The following is a 20,846-nucleotide window of genomic DNA, read 5'->3' as shown; positions in this document are numbered from 1 at the left end:
TCCCTGTCAGGCCAGAACCTCCAAGCACCCTACGAAGTGCCAGTTGCCTCTGAACTTCTGGGCCTCATTCATGCAATAAGCACTGCACATCTGGCACTCTGCTAGGCCTTGGGTTTAGAACTGTGGTCCCAGCGGGGCTTACAGTCTGTCTCTATTTGATAAAAACGGGGCTAAATATTCCTCCTTTGTAGGTTTGCTAAAGACATGAAGGCTTGTAGCTCCATGCCCCAGACCTGATCATTCTAAAATTCTTTCCTTGAACCCAAGTTTCTTCTCCCTACCAGCTCTAGTTCTGCTCTCTAGGAGCCACTCTGTCCCTGTGACAGAACTTCATATGAAGATGGTACCACTGTGAGCAAGGTCAGCAGGCAGGAACTGCGCGGGCAACAGCCAGGCTGCTTCAGCCTGGACACTACCAAGCACTGTCACACGTACGCCACACAGATCAGCTCTCAGCCCCATCCGCTGGCCCTCACAGACCACTGCCCCGAGGAGGATCTACCCTCATCTGTTCTGACTAACCTTGAGCATCTGGGTACCCACATGGCCATCAACTGCAAAATATGAAATTATGAGTCGCTCCAATACTCTCCCCAGTCCACCCCAGAAATAACATGGGGCCCCACCAAAATGTAAATGTTGGCATTTGAAGGGGCCTCAAGCAGGGGGGGACAAGTTTTTCTTCATCAGTACAACCTCAAAAGAACTACAGAAGCAGAAACACTGTTTGCGAACATTTGCCCTTTAATTTGCATTTAAAATCAGTTTTTAAATATTTTAGTTACGTTCTGAATAGTGAGACGTAGTAGCTGCTGCAGGCACTCAGTACTGGGTCCCACCCCTCCCCCCTCAACCCCCAGGCCTTGCTTCTTCACTCAAGATATAAATGGTCATTCCACACTAAGTAAGTGGCTCCGGGTTGTCAAGGGTCAGCAGCCTCAGGCCTGGATGCAGTTGGATACAATGTGATGAAGCCCAGTAACTCTCCTGACAAGATGTGTGCATTTAACCATGCTCCGAAGAATTCCAATGTTGGTGCCCAGACCCAAGGCAGTACCTCCGAGGTGACACTGGCCTTTTTCCCAACTGTGTACAAGCATCTTGGGCTGGTTTCCACCACAATCCATCCTGCACCAGACCTGTGTTCTATGGAGGAAGAGCCAAGGCTCCACTCCCGAAGGGCACTGACACAGGAAGGAACAGAACCACCTCTGCAACCCACAGGTTTATACCAACGGAATTTAAAAGCTCGAGATAATCCGAGCCAGTCCACAGGAAGTCACCTTCACGCCAATCTCTACCAGGAGTCGTGCGAGCCTGAGGTTGGGACACGCTCTGTCTCCCTACCAAGAAGTGCTAGCATCTAAGTGAGGACAAGATGGGAGAAACTGCTCCTAGCAGCCGGGAAAGGTCGGCACCACCACAGCTGTGTGTGCTTGGGCCAAAATGGGTCTTCGTGGTGCAGAGTTATGACGGAGAGTGTGAGGGCAGGCCTGGGCTCTGCTCCAGTCTCGTTAATAACACATGACCTCAGAATCTGCCCTCTCCCACCTCAACGCTGCCGACTCCCCGGCTCTGCCCCTCCAGATCCCCCAGCATGTGCTTCCTGGAAGGCGTAGAAGAGGCAGCTTTTAGACAATGACAGCTGAGAATGCAGGTGCCACTTAAGCAAAGCAGCACCCCGTGGCCTGTGGTACCTCCACACGGGTGGAATGGAGTGAGGACGTGCACAGCCAGGACAGAGGCTGCTCCGAGCCTGGGAGGCAGAGCACCCTCCTAGGCGTCTCTGGAGAACAGACGTTCAAAAGATAGAAACTTAATCACATGGTCCCTGGCAGGTTCCCTATAGTGTACTGGACAGGAAGAAAGCGAAATCATCTCTGTGGAGGGCTAATGGGAGGAAAGGCAGGAATAATGAGGAGCATCCATTAAGGCTCTCTCTCTCCCTCAAGCCTAAGGAAATCAGATATTTGCGCGTAGGAGAGGGTGCAGAGAGGGAGAGAGCCTGGCAGGAACACCAAGAGAGACCTGCGACTGCTGGTTACATAGTGCCCTCGTTTCCTTGCTTGAGGCCAACAGCCTGTGCCTGTCACCAGGCTAACCTGGGGCCTGTGAGGGGACAGGGAGAAGACCGGTTTTCAGTTCCTGCATGGTTGATGTGTAGGGCACAAGGCTTCCTCCTAAAGGTCCAGTAGGAGGACTCTGGGATCCTCTACCGCTGCCTTGATTTTGCGGAGGAAAGTCACAGCCTCTCTGCCGTCAATCAGCCGGTGATCATACGTCAGGGCCACGTACATCATGGGCCGCACCTCCACCTACAGAGAAGAGAGGTCAACAGGTTTGCAGTGGGGCAGAGAAAGCCCTAATGAAGGGGGAAGATGACTAAGCACAGCCCACAGGTAAGTCCCCAGGTCCAGAGACTTTCCTACTTTGCTTTGTTGGTTCTAGATACAATGTGTTCAAAGACCAAGCCAGACCCTGAGTGCAAAACTCACATACTCAAAAACAAAAAGCTTAACCCAAGAAAACAGGAGTCTCCTTACAACTGTCTTTAAATAAAAACCATGCTCTGCCCTCTCACTTGTCTGCCATCTACAAGGAAAAGTTCCTCTTCAACTTTGGCCACCTGCAGTTTTTTCTTTAAAGATATAATAATTTTTTTTAACTTGGGGTCCACAAATTCTCTGAAACTCTATGCAAGGTTGGGTATATGAGCATTTTCAGCAGATATCTACAATTTTGGGATTCAAGGAGTTAGGGACTTCAACAGGTTCTAAACACAGGGGTCCCAGAAAATATTTTCCTACCAGCATAGCTCGCGGGGCCAGCTCAAGACCCTCTGGCCTCATTCCCTGATTCCCAGGAAAGCTCAAAGCCTCGTCACGACAAGCGGGCAGGCTGGCGGTGGCTCTGCACTGCTGCCCTCCACTTCCCGAGGCAAGGACCACGCCTTCGACGGACCCCCACACTACCTAGCGAAGGAAGCCTGCGGACTAGTCCCAGATGAAGGAGCAAGCTTTCTCAGCTCCATGGTGCTCAAACCTTCACGTGCCTCAGAACCATCTGTACTCTCTGCTTTACTAGGTCTGGGAAGGGGCCAAGAGTTTGCATTTCCAACAAGTTCCCAGGTGCTGCTGTTCCACACACAATTGAGAACCAATGCCTTAGCTATTAATTAGAAATGAAGAGATTCAACTTATGCCTGAAATTACAGCGAATCTTTAAGGAGCATTTAGTTAAGACTTCCCTCACCTCATCATGTAGCTGCTGGGACATTAATGGTGATGGTTCCTACCTTGCCTCCCATGACCACTGGTCTATCAACGATGGCATGCATGCCCAGGATGGCAGACTGAGGGGGGTTGATGATGGGTGTTCCAAAGAGCGAGCCAAAAACACCTCCATTGCTGATGGTAAAAGTACCACCATCCATATCTTCAATGGCAAGTTCATTCTTCCGGGCCTAAAAACAGATTTTATAATTGAAAGGTAATGTCAACTCAGCTTCCTCCACCTAAAGGAAGTCCAGAAGGCTCACATCTGAGATCAACGGTCCAAGTTCTAGCTTTAACTGAGATAGATGCCTGTGACTAGTTACAGGCCGGAGGAAAGGACTCCGGGACCTTTCCTTTTCCGAGCAGGTTTAACTGGATGAGATGAGATCTTCACTCACAAGAGCACCATAAGCTCCACCAGAGCCGTACTTCAGCTCTCGCACGTGACTGCCGTTCTCAGGGGCCACGTCCTCCTTTCACAACAAAGGGAGAGGCTCTAGCTCCCTGAGCACCGCTCACTGGCCCAGCCTCCCCAGGCTCTCTTCCCTGACCTGCCCTGCAGCTCACACACACCCTTCCATTTTACCTTCTCTCCCAGTTCACTGATGGTTCGCTCAATATCGGCATAATTCATTGTTTCCACATTCCTGATGACGGGAACAACCAGACCCTGATGAGAGTAAAAAGTTCTTTTCAGGTGTAAATTAATAGTACCCATTATAGTTACAATTCTCTTGATTCAAGCCAAAGGTCTCCCCGCCCCAGAGTATCTTACTCAACGTGATTAACGTACTCTAAAATATTTAGACTTGCAAAAGCTAGAAGAATGTGGTATGGTCAAAAACAGGTTTATTCTTCAAACAACTCCCTTCTAGAAAAACGAAAGTACAGAAAAAAGTCTCTCAAGAGGTCTGCTTCTTCAAATGGGTAAGAGTCAAAGACCAGAGCTCCCCACTTCTTGCTCCAACATACCCGAGGGGTGGCCACCGCAACGCTGATGTCAATATAATCCCTATACACCACCTCTTTGGTTGCGTCGTCAATCACTATGAGAGAGAAGACACACGTTACATACAACTCCCCAGGCCAAGGCTAGTGAGGGAACATTTGCATTAATAGAGTAAAAGTCCGAGATGCTTCATACGGTGTGGACTGACCAGCCAGCACAAAAACCGCTGCATTACAAGTGGCAGCTGGCACCCCTCTTACTCCCACGCTAACCAAGCTTAACTTCTCCCAAGTGTCCTGACTAAGCACAGGAGCATCCGTCTCCTCGGCAGCCCTGAGAAGGATCGGTACACGGGCTAACACAGGGTAAGTGTGTGCCCAAGTTCTCGTTCACCTGCTCTACTCCAGCCCTCTCTCAGCTAATGGCAGGTTTAAAAGTGCCCCCTAGAAAGGGCAAGTTAGTAAAGGAAGTGGAAGTGGGGGGATGTCGCCCATTCTGCTGCTGACTCGCAACAAGGAGCGAGGGAAGCCTCTTTCCAGAAGACTCAGTAGGAAGCGGTGTGGTCTGTCTTTAATATGCTAGCCTAAGAGAGCAAACCAATAGCTAAGAATTTAGGTCTGGTGCTCATGAGAAAATACAGGCTTGAGAATCTTTTCCATAGGAATTCTATGTTGTTTTGTAGATAAGACACCCCGGAAAAGCATATAAAGTGAGAAAGAGGCCAAGGGAACTCTGAGAAATGCCTGCATGTATGGGCAGGCAGAAGAGATGGAAAGAGTCATCAGGAAGCGTAAGAATGGAAGAAGTACAGAGGTTTCACATTTGGATGAAACGAAGCCCTTCCCCTACCTGAGGGCGCACCACTTGGTAGAAGGGATTAGGACTTCTATTTCTAGACCTTTCGGGACCCTGAACACTGAGGGTTGCAAAAGTACCCAATGTTCTCTAATCTTCCAAGGACACAGAGAATTGTCTCAGTGGAGAAGAGAACTGCTTGTTAAGTCAACATTTCAACGATGTAGGTGAGGAAAAAGTAAGGAAAATGAGCATCAAGCCCACAAAAGAGGGGCCAAACCCAAGGCCTTCCAATGAAGTCCACTGACCAGAAATCAAAGGTCACCCTGGAGCTATGCCAAGTATAGAAGTCAGGTCCCAAGATAACAGGGCTTGTGGGAGGGTGGGCACCAGCCGCAACATGAGTTTCCACACTGACATGAGAAACTTGGAGAAATGGACTGGCTCAGAACTGCCTGTCGCCAGAGCAGCTGCCAAGCTCTGCACTGGGAAGGGAACCTGTTCTGTCCAGCTGGTGGGGAGGAAGCACTCTTGATGCCCATTCAGGAAGGTCAGTCCAGAAATCCCTAAGAAAGGTACTCAAGTACTCATACATCTGAAATAAGAAGCCTCAGTTGGAGGACCATTGTCTTTGTGTCTTGAGAGTGGGGGAGAATTTCTGTATTTACACACATACCTCCAGGACCTCTGTTGATTCTGGCCACGACAAACTCACCTGCATTTACCACAGGCTGCTCCTGCAAGGCAAAGGCTGAGGCCTTCACAAATGCTGACATGAAGCCTAGTTTGAGGTTATGTTTCTTCAGAAAAGCATCTTTGTGCCGAGCCCGCATCTCCTGGATATTACTGCAAGAACACATTACAAAACAAACTGACCACAAAAGAAGCCTCAATTCTGACTTTCACACTAGTTTCTAACTCCAGGCATACAACTGGGTAAAGTTTTCCCTTATTCTGGACCATCTAAGTTCAAGTTTTGAAATAGTCCACTAGAGGTTAACACAATTACTTCATTCCTTTAAAAACCTGGATCCAAGGGAATCAGATCCACTCTATGTAAGGATGTTTTAATGCTCCAGAAGTCAGAGATTTTGTGACAGACAAAATGAATGAGTTCATAGAGCACATCAACAGCTTCACCCTGGACAAGAAAGTGACTTCTAGCTACACTGAATTCATGAGCTATCTACTCTGAAAATAGTTTTGGTTTTTTTTTTTCTTAAAAGCATAAAGTCCATAAAATAAGCACCATTCTGTTTATTAAACAGGCTTCCCTGGTGGTTCAGATGGTAAAGAATCCGCCTGCAATTCAGGATACCCAAGTTCAATCCTTTGGTTGAGAAGATCCCCTGGATAAGGGCATGGCAACCCACTTCAGTATTCTTGCCTGGAGAAGTCCATGGACTGAGGAGATTGGCAAGCTACAGTCCTTGGGGTCACAAAGAGTTGGACATGACTGAGCGACTAACTTTTTCATTAAATATTTGTTTATTTTCAAAATACCACCAAACCTAATTATGACTTTCTTGTGACATTCCTAACAAATGAAAACAAATAAAACCCCAAACCACACAGGTGCACAGGTTTCATGTGAGCAAAAGCAGTCTTGACTACCTATGGATGGATACAATCCAGTGTTGTGTTAGGCTCATGAGGAAGTCAGTGTATTCATGCATCTCCCCAGAGTGAGCAGTTCCATCTGCTTGGTTCCTTCAAATGGGCACTAACACCCACCACACATGGTGGTCAATGCAAGACACCAAGACATAGATAATACACAGTTCTTGCCCTTAAAATTAATTTAATGGACATAGTTTCCTTGGTAATTAGAAACATGTGTGGACCTAAGCTTTTTAAAGTATAAGCAGCAAGGCTACTGGGAAACCTTTGCAGTGTGACCAGTCTTTGTTCTTTTGGGGCTGGTTTTTCACGAACATACAACACATGTACTGGAGTTAGAGGGAAATGGCTTTCCCATCATTTTGCTGCAGAAATCTCCGTATTTATGGGAAGACAGTTGCATGATGGAAATTGAATTTAACTTTATCTCAGGCCCAAATGCTCAGTTTTCTCTTTCTCCCTCTAATGGCTTAATCTGACATTAGCACGAAAGATAAGATGGTATAACTTTAACTCCCCTCTTTAGACCTCTTGCTTTTTAAAACGGAAGTTTTCCTAGGGGGACTGATTGGGTTTAAAATGTTTGTTTTCCTGAGTCTAACTACATTTAGTGCTAGGATTACCACCCTAAAGACATTACTGGTTCCCAAGACACAAGAGCTGCAGAAGAGGGAAAGAGAAGCGATAAACATCTCTGCTCTCAAAACTGCCCAAATGCTATTGTCTGGTCATTAAGTAGTTTCTATTTCAGAGTTCTGTCCTTGGAGGCAGAGGCTGGGACAACAGGGGAGAGGAGGAGGTCTCAGAAAGGCCCCTTATGGGTTAGCTGATCAGCACAAGACCCAAAGGGCACTCAATCTAAACCAGATTACTGACTGCAGAGGGACCCCAGGCCATCATTAAGTGACACCTCGATTAGCTGCTGAAAGGAGATCCAACTACTGTACTTACTTTCCAATCAAAGCTGTTGGGCCAACTGCATCTTTCAAGGCCACAAATATTTACATGTTTTGTCTTAAGGAATTGGGTAGAATTTCAAAATCCAATTCGTGTACAATTTGGCCCTAATGCACTGAAACATAAGCTGCAGCCTTTGTGATTCATTAGTCAAGGTCCTTCCCTACATCCTATGGATACAAGAGAAATCTTTGGCTTGGATGACATCTAGTCTTTTGGGGAAGCTTCACAAAAGAATGGATGACATCCAGTGAAATGGACCACAGAACCCTACTCTGAGCAATGCTACAGCATGCTGTCACTAAACCATCTCCCTCTCTACATTTTTCAGACCCTTTCCAAAGGAAACCATTTACCCTAGTGAAATGCAGATTAGCAGACTAAGCACTTGGGATAAAAAGAAGCCAAGAGATGGCCTAAAGACTTGATGACTTTACTTCCTGTATTAGATATGAACTCTTACCCTGGCCCTTAAAACATTCTGAAATATGGATGCAACTTTCTTTACCATTCTTTCCTACACATCTTCCTCACAGTGATTGTTTCTCAGGTGTGTCCTGTCCTTTCCTATCTGTGCCAGGTCCCTACTGTTAACATCTTCTGGAATGACCTTCCTCCATTACATCAAAATGTGAATTGTTAATGCCCCTTAAATATCTTTTCTCCAGGAACCCTTTTCTGACTCCTACCTCCACCTCAAAAACAAACAATCTCATTCTCTCCTCCACCTCACACTTTTTGTATTTTTCTAGATACTTGTTTTTCTAGATTGTATTTTGCATTTATCCAACAAGATGGTAGCTCCAGGCTAAGGGTTCTTTATCACTCATCTTTGCATCCCACCAAAATATAGCGTAATATCTTGTGGACAAGCACTCAAAAACCGTCTGTTGACTTTAACTACAATCTCTTCCCTACACCTGTAAACAAAGTTGTGCAGAAGAAAAGTGAGTCAACAATTAGCTCACTATAGAGATGGGCTTACTGAATCAGCACCTTTGGTTAATATTCTGAGGTTTTTACCTTTAAAAGCAAAACTTGCTTCCCATTTCATTACTGAAGTTGAGAAAGGTGAAAGATATGAAAAGCCTATGCCTTTCTACCCACTCAATCCTGAGTCGCTTAGGAACACACATAAGGAGCAGTTACAGTGAGAAGGAAGCAGGGTATGACCCCCTGACTCTGGGCGTGCTATCAAATGATTCTCCATCCTGAAGGGGAGCCTTGTTGGCCTGACTCCCCTATCTCTACTTGTTAACAGTGGTCATTAGACTTTAAGACTATTACCAGCCTCATTTATCAGAAATCACAAGATTCAGGTATAAATCCACAAGGCTAAGTTTTTTAAGTCACAGAGGAGGCAGGCATAGTATTAGGAAAGTCAATCAGAGAATGAAACCAGTGGGTCACTCTGTGTAAGTCAAGAAACAGTGCAAAGAAGTCCTTCTTTCCTGTTAAGTTAGTTTTGGGCAAGTTCAAGTGTTCTGCAAGAAAAAGAGCACAGGGAGGAGGAGGACTAGAGCTCTCACCTCATGTCAATCTCATTGAAAGTGGTGAGCATCGCGCAGGTGTTCTGGGCCTCCTTCAGACGCTGGGCGATGCGCTGCCGCATCCTGTTCATCTTCTCCTGAAAGGGAGAGTGGGCCAAGTATTGACAACCTGGTGTCTTTGGGCCTAGCCCTCCCACTTAGTCTGCAGGAGCACTGGGCTTGCTGGGAGGGGATAATTAAGGACTGTAGTATCTAAATACAGGAAGAGATCCAGGCTTCCTCTTTCCTGTGGTGGCTTGCTCCTCTGAGCAAAAACAAGGAAATACAGATAAAAACTATTCACTCCAATGTGCCCTGAAGTCTGATGAAGAATAAAGGCCCAGGAAATGGTTTGGTTTATAAACCAAAACCAGTTTATGGAAAGGAAGAGTGTGGTGTAGGGCTAGCCAGCCCAAGAGTCATTATAGACAAGGCAATTTCTGGTGATAAAGACTTGCATGAGAATAGCTACTTCTGGAATGGAAACTCAGAAGCAACACATTTTTCAGGCTATCGTATTTTTATGAGGTATTCTCAGGCAGAGGAACCCACACTCTTGACCATACTTCCTTGAGGTTTTATGTCTGCCCCTGACTGCCACTGGGCAGCCCTCAGCTAAGCATCCCGGAAGAACAGGAATAGAGTTCGCTAAACCACCTCTCTGAAGTGTGGGAGGGAGGAGAAGCGTTACTAGGCTACCATCCCCTGCATGCACCTTTCTCATGCACAGCACTTCAATGGTAGCATGACAGAGTGGGAAAAAACCAGTGGACAAGTGTTCAGAAGACCTCCAGTTCTACTCTTTTCATTTGACGGTCATGTGAATGAACAAGTCACTTCCTAAAATGAATTTCCTTGCCAGGCCAAGAGAATCAGCTGCAGGCCACTCAAAGGCAGGCAGAGCATACCCATATTTTATTAATCTCAACACTGCTCCTCGGCTTCTTTCTTGAAAGTGGTCCTTAGAGGCTTACCCGATGCTCTGAACGCAGACCTATACCAGCTCCTGCCTCAGCTCTTGGAGGGGCAGCGGTGGGTTTTACAGCAGACACTGTAAATGAAGAGCGGGTACACTGCATCAGACAATGAGAAACATTTACTCGAGTATATGCCCGTGCTTTCACACTGCACTTGTCACTTAAGCTTCAAGGTATGCTGAGATATATTAGTATCACTCCTACTTCACAAATGAACAATCTGGTCAGAGAAGTTAAATAACTAGTCTAAGGTCACACAGCTATACACAGAAAGCTGAGATGCAAACTCAGGTCTTCTGATACAAAGTCTAAAGTTTCTTCTACAATGCAGCCAATGAAACCTGTCCAGAGCCATAATTAGTCTTAGACTTTGCCCTCTGAGGGAATGTGGCGTTAGATGAGATGGTCTCCATAGAAAGACAAGTGGGAGGCAGAGGCTTACCTGGTTTGCTAGTGAGCGGCTGTGAGGGCGAGGGCACAGGTGGCATCTGGGTGGGTATAGGTGCTGCAGGGGGAGGAGGAACGGCAGACACTGTGGGTTCTGCTTTTGGGGCTGCGGCAGCAGGAGCTGCAGCTGGCGTGGCCTTAGCAGGAGCAGCTGGAAAACAAGAAAAATAGATGCCATTGGCACTATGTGGAATGGAAAGCAACCAAACTGCAGATACTAAGTAGAATTTAGCAGCAAAAGCTCGCTCTCTCATCAGTTAACAAATGCTTCCTGAGTACCTTCCATACATGTAAGGCTATGAGATACACAGAGTGATTTAAGGCAATGTTCTTTCCCCAGGACTCCTAAATGTCCTACATAAGATAACTGGCTGAATTCACCTGCCTTCCTGATTGCATAAATATCTATTAGTCATCAAATTCAGCCAGTACTTTCAAAGCACCTAAGTCAATGGTAAAAGACTTCAAAGCAAAAAAACCCCAGCAATTTAAGATGTTGAAACACACACATAAAAGCAACAACTTTCCAGTTACAGTAATACTGATTGTCTCCTATGTCTCCTATTTTAACATCACATGTGGTAAACTCAACTATTAAAAAATAAACGCTTAAATAATCAAGGACACATTTTGACTTAAGAGTTCAAAGCATTTTATCTAGAATACCTCTCAGAAACCAATGAGGTGGTCAAGCAATGAAATTCACAACTTTAAATATTTTTTTATTTTACCCATTTGGATATCACCATCTGGGTTTATATGTAAATCAGAAGAACAGCCTCTTAAGGAATGGTCAGAAGATGAAATTCTCCAACTAGAAGAATCAATCTTATTCCCTAGTCTTCTACTGTATGTTCTTTCCATTCTGGGCTTCTGATCTTAACCTGATCAAACATAATGAGGCCATCTACAATCTTTCTGCTTAACTACCTTAACCATGAAATAGACTTTAGTAGTTACAGCATTTAACTAAGAATCAAAAGTTTTCTTCCCTAATCTCTAATACACTGACTATAAGATCCAATATAAATTCATTTCCTTATTTCTTCTTTCTTCCCAAGAAAAATTCAACCCTCCCTAAAAAATGTTGTGACAGAACAGATGTGAAAAAACTACTCCAAAATTCTCAATAGACATGATGAAACACTGCTTCTTCTCACTTTAGAATAGTGGCTCCCAGCCCTGGCTATGTATCAGAATCACTTGGAGAGTGTTAAAGACAATAACAAAAACTATGATAGATAACCAGGATCTGAAAACCCCAGATTTAATATATCAGAATCCCTTGGCCTCAGAATCGGGGCATTTGTATTATTTTTAAAGCCCCCATGTGACTCTGCTGCCAGGGTCGGGGAAGGGGACAGGAAAAAAAAACACTCTCTCTAGAATCTTCTTCCTTCCTATTTAAGAAAAGGTCCAGCACCAAAAAGAACACTACTGTGAGGTTTATTTTCTTAATACCCTTTTCTTCTAAAACTTGACATTTAAAGTTCACACTATACATATATCTCTCTCCTCTTACTGCCTCACTAAAGGTAGAGGGAATGCAAAATGGTACTTGATGTATCAAGGAATTAGTATATTATGCTCAGCCCCAATTCCAAGGGGGAACACTGGAGACCTTGACAACCAGGAGAACTTCTTTACCGCCAGTTTTCCTGAGTGTGAAAAGAGGAGTGCCTCCTTCTACTTTTCCCCCATCAGGTACCAAAAGAGCTTCAATCACGCCATTTGCTGGTGACGGAACCTGCACAGAGGTCTTCAAAAGGAAGACAGATGGAGAAAGAGTCCAAATTTTTACTCAGCATTAGAAAATTAATTGTATAGAATCGCAAATGAGTCACAAGAGATGCAACACAGATATACAAGACCCTGCATAAACATCAAGGCCACACTTTCAGAATAAGAGTAATCAATGCTACTGTGAAGATGCACCTTGTCTGTCCTTTCTCAGAAACATTAAAGCAAGATTCAGTTAGTGTGTTGCCAAGTGATACATAAAAAACAACTGGAAACAGTTCATGTATACACACACAAAAGCTACAATACTAAAGTACATAGTACATACACCTAGAACAATCTAAAATTAAACGTTAAATGCTTTTCTTTTTTCTTTTTACTGAGCTATTCCAACAATTTTACTGAGGCAGCTAACAATTATCTTCAAACAACAACTAAGTCCCTGTTCCTTTCATTAGGTTAAGACACCAAGGGGAGACCATGAAAAGATGGCACCAATAGGGCAAGCCTACCTTGTCAGTTTCAATCTCACAAACCACTTCATCTTCTGCAACTGTGTCTCCAACAGCTGAAAAGACAGTCAAAGGCTACCTGTTAGGGGTGAGCAGTGCGTAACAAGAAAACTAGCCACAAAATCCCCTTTGGCAGGTGTTACAGGACCCCCTTCCTACAGGCCAGGGGAAAGTACACTGCATGTAAAGAAGAGTGGAGCCACAGGTTCCACTGATTATCATGGAGGTGAGGGGAGTAAAGGGGACTTTTCAAAAGTATTTAAACTTAACAAGTGAGAAGGCAGTAAATCTTACCTTTCTCCCACCTGACATCCCCCTCTGTGACAGATTCTGCAAATGCTGGGGTTTTGACTGTAATCACATCATCCTCTAGGAAAAAAGGGGAGGGGGGGGAAATCACGCAGTCCATATTTCTCCTTTTTTTTCTGCCATTAAATTCAGTCAATTGCTATTCTTCTCATTAAAATTCCATTCCCAAGAATGCAGGGAGCTGAAGGTACTTACTGCACACAGCTGTAGTTCTAAAGAAGCGAACGCTGAAGATATTACTGCTGTTAATGCTACAAAACAAACATAAAAGTAAACTCCTTTAACAGGTGAATCACTCACATTTTAGTCTAGATAAGGCATGAGAATCACCTTCCCTTTATTTTTAATTAATTTTTATTGGAGTATAGTTGATTTACAATGTTAGGTTTCTGCTGTACAGCAAAGTGAGTTTGTTATACAAATACCCACTTTTTAGATTCTTTCACCTCCCTTTAAACCAGTGATTCTTGACTAGGAGTGGCCATCACTGTTACCTGGGGAACTTTTTCAAAGCATACCTGTCTAGGCCCCATTCCCAGAGACCCTGACTCAGCAGGTCTAGAGTAAAGCCTGGATTACTTGGCTGCCTCAAACAGTGAGGCCCTTGGGTGAGTGAAATGCGCTGCAGTGAAATGCCAGCTCTTCCAGAACAGACTTACATTTGCATCTTTGAAGAAAAAGACAGCGTCCTGGTCCTTTGCATAATCACAAAAGGACTCAGCTTCCTGATTAGGTTTTTTCTTAACTAAATCCATGTAAGATAAAACTGTGTGCCCTCAGGGTACTTTGCCTCGTAAAACAGAATTTCTGTTTATGTGACTATAGATTTAGATAAGACAGCAAGATGAAAGTAAAACAAGGTGTTATATGCAAAATAAACAAAACAAAACAAACAAACCCCACTGAAAACCTCATAATCTCCTGTTCTCCTGCCAGAAAGCAGCACATCAGTCCACACTGGACTCATTCAAGAGGAACCGCAAAAGAGCAAGGTATTCTCTGATATGACACTAACTTGAAATAATGTAACCTGGAGAATGATATGACTTTGTATGCATAAAGCCATGAACCACTGGTTACCACTGGAGACAGGAAAACGTTGATATGTATGTTATCTGTGGTTATCTGTCACATACACACATTTTGGAAGAGTGATTTGGACTTCAGGACTGTCTGAATATTCTACAACGAGCACCTTTACAATAAAAAGTGAAACAGATTTAAGTTGCCTTTGGTATTTTTAAGTTCTGTGTAAAATCAAGGGAAAATATGTTATTAAAAAAAATATAGAACACAAAGTGTTCTGCATAAAAGTTTCCAACCATGTATAGGTACACGTACATGGGCAAGAACTAACGGGTAATGTGTCAATGCAGAGACTGCTCTCTGAGGACACCCAGAACCTGGCACATCGGCTATCTCTGGGAATAGGAACGTAGTAGCACAGGAGATCAGGATAAAATCTTCTCATGCACACTCTTTTTACTTTTCAACCATGTAAATGTGTAACCTATTAAATAAAAACATAAAACCATAGTTTTACAATAAAAGTTTTTTAGTAAAACAGGTACCTTATTCACAGAAAAAAGACAAAATACAATACAAAAACAGTTACTAGGTTAGAGTAATACCCTAATCTGTGATCCTCATCATTCAAAGTTTAAGGGTTTTTAAAATAATTTACTTTCAAATAGTTATTTGTTTTATTTATTGCATAGGATTTGTGGTCGCTCTAATTTTCATTTGAACTATAGATGAGAAACACAGTTTGACACTCCCTAAATAATTTTTAATTTTCAAAAGTATTAGATGTTAACAGTAGTAAACTTAGAAAGAGCAAAAAGAACATTTACAATGGGACTATACCATACAATACAAAAGGAATAATTTTATAATCTGCTTTTTCCCACTTATAGAATGAACATATAACATAGCATAGCCTAACCAATCCATTGCTGTTTGACCATTCTGAGAAACACAGGTACACTAGGAGTTCAGTACAGATTCCTAGAAATGGGATTGCTAGATCAAAAGGTACACACAGTTCAAAGACTTATGAATGTCAAATTGACAGTGTAATGCACAGTGAAGAAGGAGCAATCTGCTGACCCTTCATTTTGAAGATTCCACCTATAGAGAAAAATAGCTTGACGGCTGCTCAACAGGAAACTAAAGAGCATCCTCTTACTACCACCCTGAAAAAATTTGGAAGCAAAGTAGCATTAAGCAACATTCATAAGCAGAAGTTAATCTGAAACACACATGGGTGGCCTCTCTCCAAATTTTGCATTATGCAACAGTAGCATTCATTCCCTCTACACTAGTCAAAGTCCCAGGACTTAAATGACTAGTCTCTTGCTTTTACTGTTTCTAAAATGTGTAACTATGCAACCAAAAGGATGCTCTTAACCTCCACAATAAACATAACCTCCAGTCCTTCAGCTTCACTTGTATCCAACCAGAATATTTAGGAGCACCCTTCTATCAATTCCCATAAAAAGAGGATTCCAGCTCCACTTTCACTATAATCTGAACACCTGGTCCTGACACACTCCTGGTCCAATACTTCACATGGGGCTGAAGCTCAGGCTCGTATCATAAATTAACATCAAGGTCAGGTCGAGGGACTCAATATAACCAGCTTGATTACTAGGCTTGAAAGACAGGAAAGAAAGCAGATGGTCAAACTGGTGTCTTCAATACCCCGGGTCCACATATCTGTGCTCCCCAGTGATACTTACACAGTCTTCCTGCTGTCAGGGTAACCTGGTCCCTGACATAAGGAGATCCCTGCAAGAAACAAAACAACTCTTAACCAACAACTCTTTATCTCATACAGGATACCTGCTGGGAATGGAGAAGAAGTTGTTCACCCCCTAACTCAGAGAGAGCAGGATCAACAGCAGGCAATAATATAATCTGTATCACACAGTCCTGTCTCTTAAACTTTTCCACCATAGTAATCGTAATGGCAGAGAACAACGGGTATGTGAGACTGTGGGGAATGGGTCTGAGGAAGAAAGGGGAGAATTCTATCATCTTATTTATCTCGAAATTCATAAACTTTCATTATCCCTGTATGTTTTCATGATAGAATGCCTCTACTTCCCAAGTTTTCAAATACAACTGAAGCCTGAAGGAGACACATGATAGCTTATCCTGTGACTACACACAGCCTAGTGAAGCAGTGGAACGTTTGGCCAGAGTTTGTTTCCCTGGTTACTTAAAATGCACTGAGCTGGAAGTCTTGTTGCCTGAATCCCAACAGCAAAGACTAGGCTGCTTCAGGCCCTAGGTCTTCAGCTTGCTCAAGCAAACTATCACACCTCCTTTCCGTTTACTGCCTTCCCACTCTTGCCGAGACCTTCCATTCTGGTCACACTTAACAAGGTGAGAGCTGCTTTCTGCTCCACCAATTGTCCTTATTACAAATAACCGCACTGCCGCAACAGACAACTAATTACTCTATCTGCTTCACCTGATTATATTCTTTCATGTGTCTTGTTTTTTTCAGATCAAAAACAACTCTTGTTGAACCATGGGCATAGGAAATACCAACTGGAAGACAATTCTCTCTTGTCCCAGCTTCCCACAAACATCCTCGAGGTTTCAGTCACGTAAGTCACCTCTTTATGTCCAACAGCCAACAACTATAGTACAAATCCCAAACACAGCATGTATGAGCTTGCAGCAAGCAAGCAGCCCATACTGATTTTTGGAACTCTAATTCCACTTTAGAGTTTATCCTACAGCAAGTTTCATTTATACAGTGCTTTAGAATTTATAAAAAGCTTTCACATAATGACCTCATTTTGATTTTCATCTAACACTCCCTCAAGTGGAATGACCATTGCCATTATTCTCATTTCATATATAAGGAGGGCTTTTGGAGGTTAAGTGACTAGCCCAAGGAGAAGCCCTGAACCACAGCACAAAAACCAAGAACAAGTCTCTTCCCATTGTCCTGCCAGTCTATAAAATGGAGAAAATGTTTACTGACATTTTTCAAAATTCCAAGGTAAAGAGTTTATTACTGAGAGTCCCCTATGAGCTAACACTGTGCTAGGTTCTTATGATCTCATGACTCTAAGGATCAAGTCCAAAAACTTTACACATTCCTGTCCAGCCCTTCCAGACAAGCTTCTTTTCCATTTCTATGACTGGTCATGTCTCTTCCTGTCTGAAAACTTTGCATAAGCCATTCCCTTTGCCTAGAATATCGTTCTCTTGGCCAACTCCTATATATTCTCCAAGACTTGGCATAAATGTCACTTCTCTGGGGAAGCCTTTACTGATAGTGCCACCTCACTCTCCACCCTCCCAAGCCTGGCTATATCATCCCACCCCCTACTTCTCTTTCACAGTAATCACAATGTAATTATGTACTTATGTAATTAAGGGTACTTATGTACCCTCCTGGAGGGTAGAGACCACCTCTATCCCTGCCACCTAGCATACTGTCTGGCATGTAGTAAGAATTCAACAAATAATCTATTCATTATGAGTAAATGATTGGAGAAGGCAATGGCACCCTACTCCAGTACTCTTGCCTGGAAAATCCCATGGATGCAGGAGCCTGGTAGGCTGCAGTCCATGGAGTCACTAAGAGTCGGACATGACTGAGTGACTTCACTTTGACTTTTCACTTTCGTGCATTGGAGGAGGAAATGGCAACCCACTCCAGTGTTCTTGCCTGGAGAATCCCAGGGATGGGGGAGCCTGGTGGGCTGCCGTCTATGAGGTCACTAAGAGTCGGACACGACTGAAGCGACTTGGCAGCATCAGCAGCATGAGTAAATGATAATATGACTGGGTAGGAGTTCAGGCTGAGGAGCAGACCCGGCTTGACCAATAGTTGGCAGAGTGACCTTGGTCAAGGCACTTAACCTCTCTTAGCCTTGAGTCATACATTTGTAAAATAGAGAATATTTATTTTACTGTTTCTTGATGAGTAACTGAAAAAAATGCACAGAAAGCACTCAAAACAATACTTGGCACACAGAATGCCCATAAGAAAATCAACTCATTCAACGAATATTTATGCCAGGCATATAAAAAATTATTGGGATAAAAACCTGAATTCTTTCCACTCATCTTTCGGGCATCTTCTATCTCATACCACTCTCTCCCTCAACCAAAATGCTCTGGCCAAATCACCTCTTTTGCTAGTTCCAAAATACTGATGAGCGCTTTCATTCCTCAAGGACTTTATACATGTCATTCCCTTTCCTTCTCCTGCTCTTCATCTGGATGGCCCCTGTCCTATCACATCCTCTGGGTCACAGCTTCAGTGTCCAGCTTCATTTGTTTCCTTTTCAGCATTCATGAGAGTCCATTTGTTGAGCAATTTACATACTTTCTTTCCCTAACTAGGTTGTAAGCTTCCGGAGGGTGAGAAACCCACCCCACCCCCCGCCCCCCCTTCACTGCTGTATCCCTTGTGAGTGCCTAGCAGCACAGGTGCCTGACACTGAGTAGATACTGAGTAACTATGTGCTAAATGAACAAACGGCAGCTGTTACTAAATAGCATTTGGGGTGGCTTCCAGTGGCTAGGACTCAGTACTTCCAACCAATGCGGGGCGTGGAGGGTGGGTGGCGGGTGGCGAGGATGGGGGGCGGCGATCCCCGTTCCATCCCTGGTCGGGGAACTAGATTCCCAAGTGCCTCAACTAAGACCCGGTGCAGCCAAATACATCAATAATTTTTTTAAAAAAATAAGAGTCTTTTGTTTCGCTCCTCTCTCTCTCTCTCTCTCTCTGAACACGAGGCGGAGAAACACAGGCACCCGATTTCCTCACACGCGGCTCTGCCCAGGAGGAGGAGAGAGCATTTTTAGGGGACGGCAAAAGGGCAGAACTTACCAGGCAGGGAACGTCTCACTAGAGGGCAGTTCCCCTGTTGAGAAAGAAGATGTCGGTCACCCGAGACGAAAAGTGAGGGAAGAAACAGCTTTTTCAAGTACAGACTTAAAGCTGCCCCCGGGACTGGTGACAGGTGAACCTCGGGCCTCCTCCCAAAGGCAAAGGCTACAGCAAGAACGCGGGCGGGACGCCGGGCCCGCCAGACTATCTCAGCCTTCCCCCACGGAGTGATAACCCACTGGCTTTTTAACAGATTAGAAAAGAGGCCCCCGGATCCAGTCGGGGGCTTCCGCGGCGCCCCCCGCCCCCGAGCTCTAAGAGAGTCTGGTGCCCGGGCGGGCGCGGTTCTGGGCGGCTCCTCGGACCGCGCGGACTGAGGGTGGGGTCGGGCAGGGGCCGCGGCGCCTGCGGCCGCGGGAAAGACCCCGGCCGCTAGGCTCCACAAGACGCCCCCGGAGGCGACAGCGGCTCCGGGCCGCCCAGCTCCGCGGCGGCGGCCTCCGCGTCCCGGTGCCCTTGGTGCCCGGCCTGGCCGGGGCACCACGCCCCTTGTCGTCCCCACGCCACCCCTGTCTGCCCGCCGGCGACTTTCTCACCCGCCGGGGGTCTCGGCTCGGTCGGACCGTACCTTCTGGAAGGCGGACAGCGAGCGGCTGAACGCCCGGGACGCACAGCGGGACCGGGACAGCATCACGGCGGCGGAGCCGAGGGCGGGCGGACACCGGATATCGGGCCCGGCAGCAACCGGAAGCGGGGCGGGCCGCGGCACCCGCTGCTCGGGGAGAGGGGCGGATGGCTGTCCGGACCGAACCACTGGCGGACTGAACGGGGGGGCCTGCTGCGGCTCAGGCCGGGCCTCCCGAAGGCTCCTGAGACCGTTCGGCGACAGATCGCCCCCGCCCCGGGGTCCCACCCTCCCCGTATCTCTCCGCGGAGCGTTCGGATAAACTGGGCGCCCATCTCTCTTGGGACACCCCCCCACACAGGGCACCGCGCCATTCCTCCCCTGCATTCCCGGGGGTCAAAAAGCGGAAGGTGGCGTGGGCTTCTTCGGACTCGAACCTTGGCTGACGTGCCTGTGCGATCTTACACTTTGTGTGGACTTGGGCAGGTGACGTTGCTTCCCTAAGCCTCAGGTTCCTCAAAGATAGACCAGGAAAAAAAAAAAAAAATCACTTCGCTCGCTCCTTAACCCCGGAACAAAGAAACGGAGCACCGAGGAACCTCTAAAGGGCTCCCATTGCCCGTTAACTGACCTGAAGATGTTCACCAAGCCTTCTTCTGCATCCTTTTCTCCTCATCGTCCCTTCTCAAACTCTCTCCAGCTAAGCTGGTTGTTCCCCATACCTCTTGCGCGTTTTGGAGGCTGTTCATTTGTCATTCTACCCCTAGAATATAAACTCCATGAGATTAGGAACCTGGGCTATCTTGTTCACTTCTTTTATCTCCGGCCATTTATTAAAATTACAGTTTTTGTTGAAATATTATTGACTTGTAGCACTGTATACGGAGAAGGCAATGGCAACCCACTCCAGTACGCTTGCCTGGAAAATCCCATGGACGGAGGAGCCTGGTGGGCTGCAGTCCATGGGGTCACTAAGAGTCGGACACGACTGAGCGACTTCACTTTCACTTTTCATTGTCATGCATTGGAGAAGGAAATGGCAAGCCACTCCAGTGTTCTTGCGTGGAGAATCCGAGGGACGGCAGAACCTGGTGGGCTGCCGTCTATGGGGTCGTACAGAGTCGGACACGACTGAAGCGACACAGCAGCAGCACTGTATAAATTTAAGATAGCGTAACTTGATGAGATTTATGCATCTCATCAAGTGATTATCACAAAAGTTTAGCGAGCATCATCTCAGCATTCAAA

The 20,846-nt window shown here is 45.4% G+C and overlaps 1 protein-coding gene across 1 annotated transcript; it reads right to left on the bottom strand.

Moving 5' to 3' along the window:
• Window positions 1–721: 721 nt before the first annotated feature.
• On the bottom strand, window positions 722–19,737 carry DLST (dihydrolipoamide S-succinyltransferase). Its single transcript, XM_055538670.1, has 15 exons — window positions 19,602–19,737; window positions 18,974–19,007; window positions 15,852–15,900; window positions 13,306–13,361; window positions 13,096–13,170; window positions 12,802–12,857; window positions 12,197–12,308; window positions 10,545–10,700; window positions 10,100–10,176; window positions 9,126–9,223; window positions 5,735–5,865; window positions 4,248–4,321; window positions 3,862–3,945; window positions 3,296–3,463; window positions 722–2,315 (listed from the first exon to the last, which is right to left on the bottom strand). The coding sequence occupies exons 1-15, from the start codon at window positions 19,662–19,664 to the stop codon at window positions 2,181–2,183; spliced, it is 1,368 nt and encodes a 455-aa protein (XP_055394645.1). The 5' UTR covers window positions 19,665–19,737; the 3' UTR covers window positions 722–2,180.
• Window positions 19,738–20,846: the final 1,109 nt, after the last annotated feature.

The sequence above is a fragment of the Bubalus kerabau genome, chromosome 10 (genome assembly GCF_029407905.1).
Source record: "Bubalus kerabau isolate K-KA32 ecotype Philippines breed swamp buffalo chromosome 10, PCC_UOA_SB_1v2, whole genome shotgun sequence".
Lineage (NCBI taxonomy): Eukaryota > Metazoa > Chordata > Mammalia > Artiodactyla > Bovidae > Bubalus > Bubalus kerabau.
This window is presented reverse-complemented; position numbering and strand designations above follow the sequence as displayed.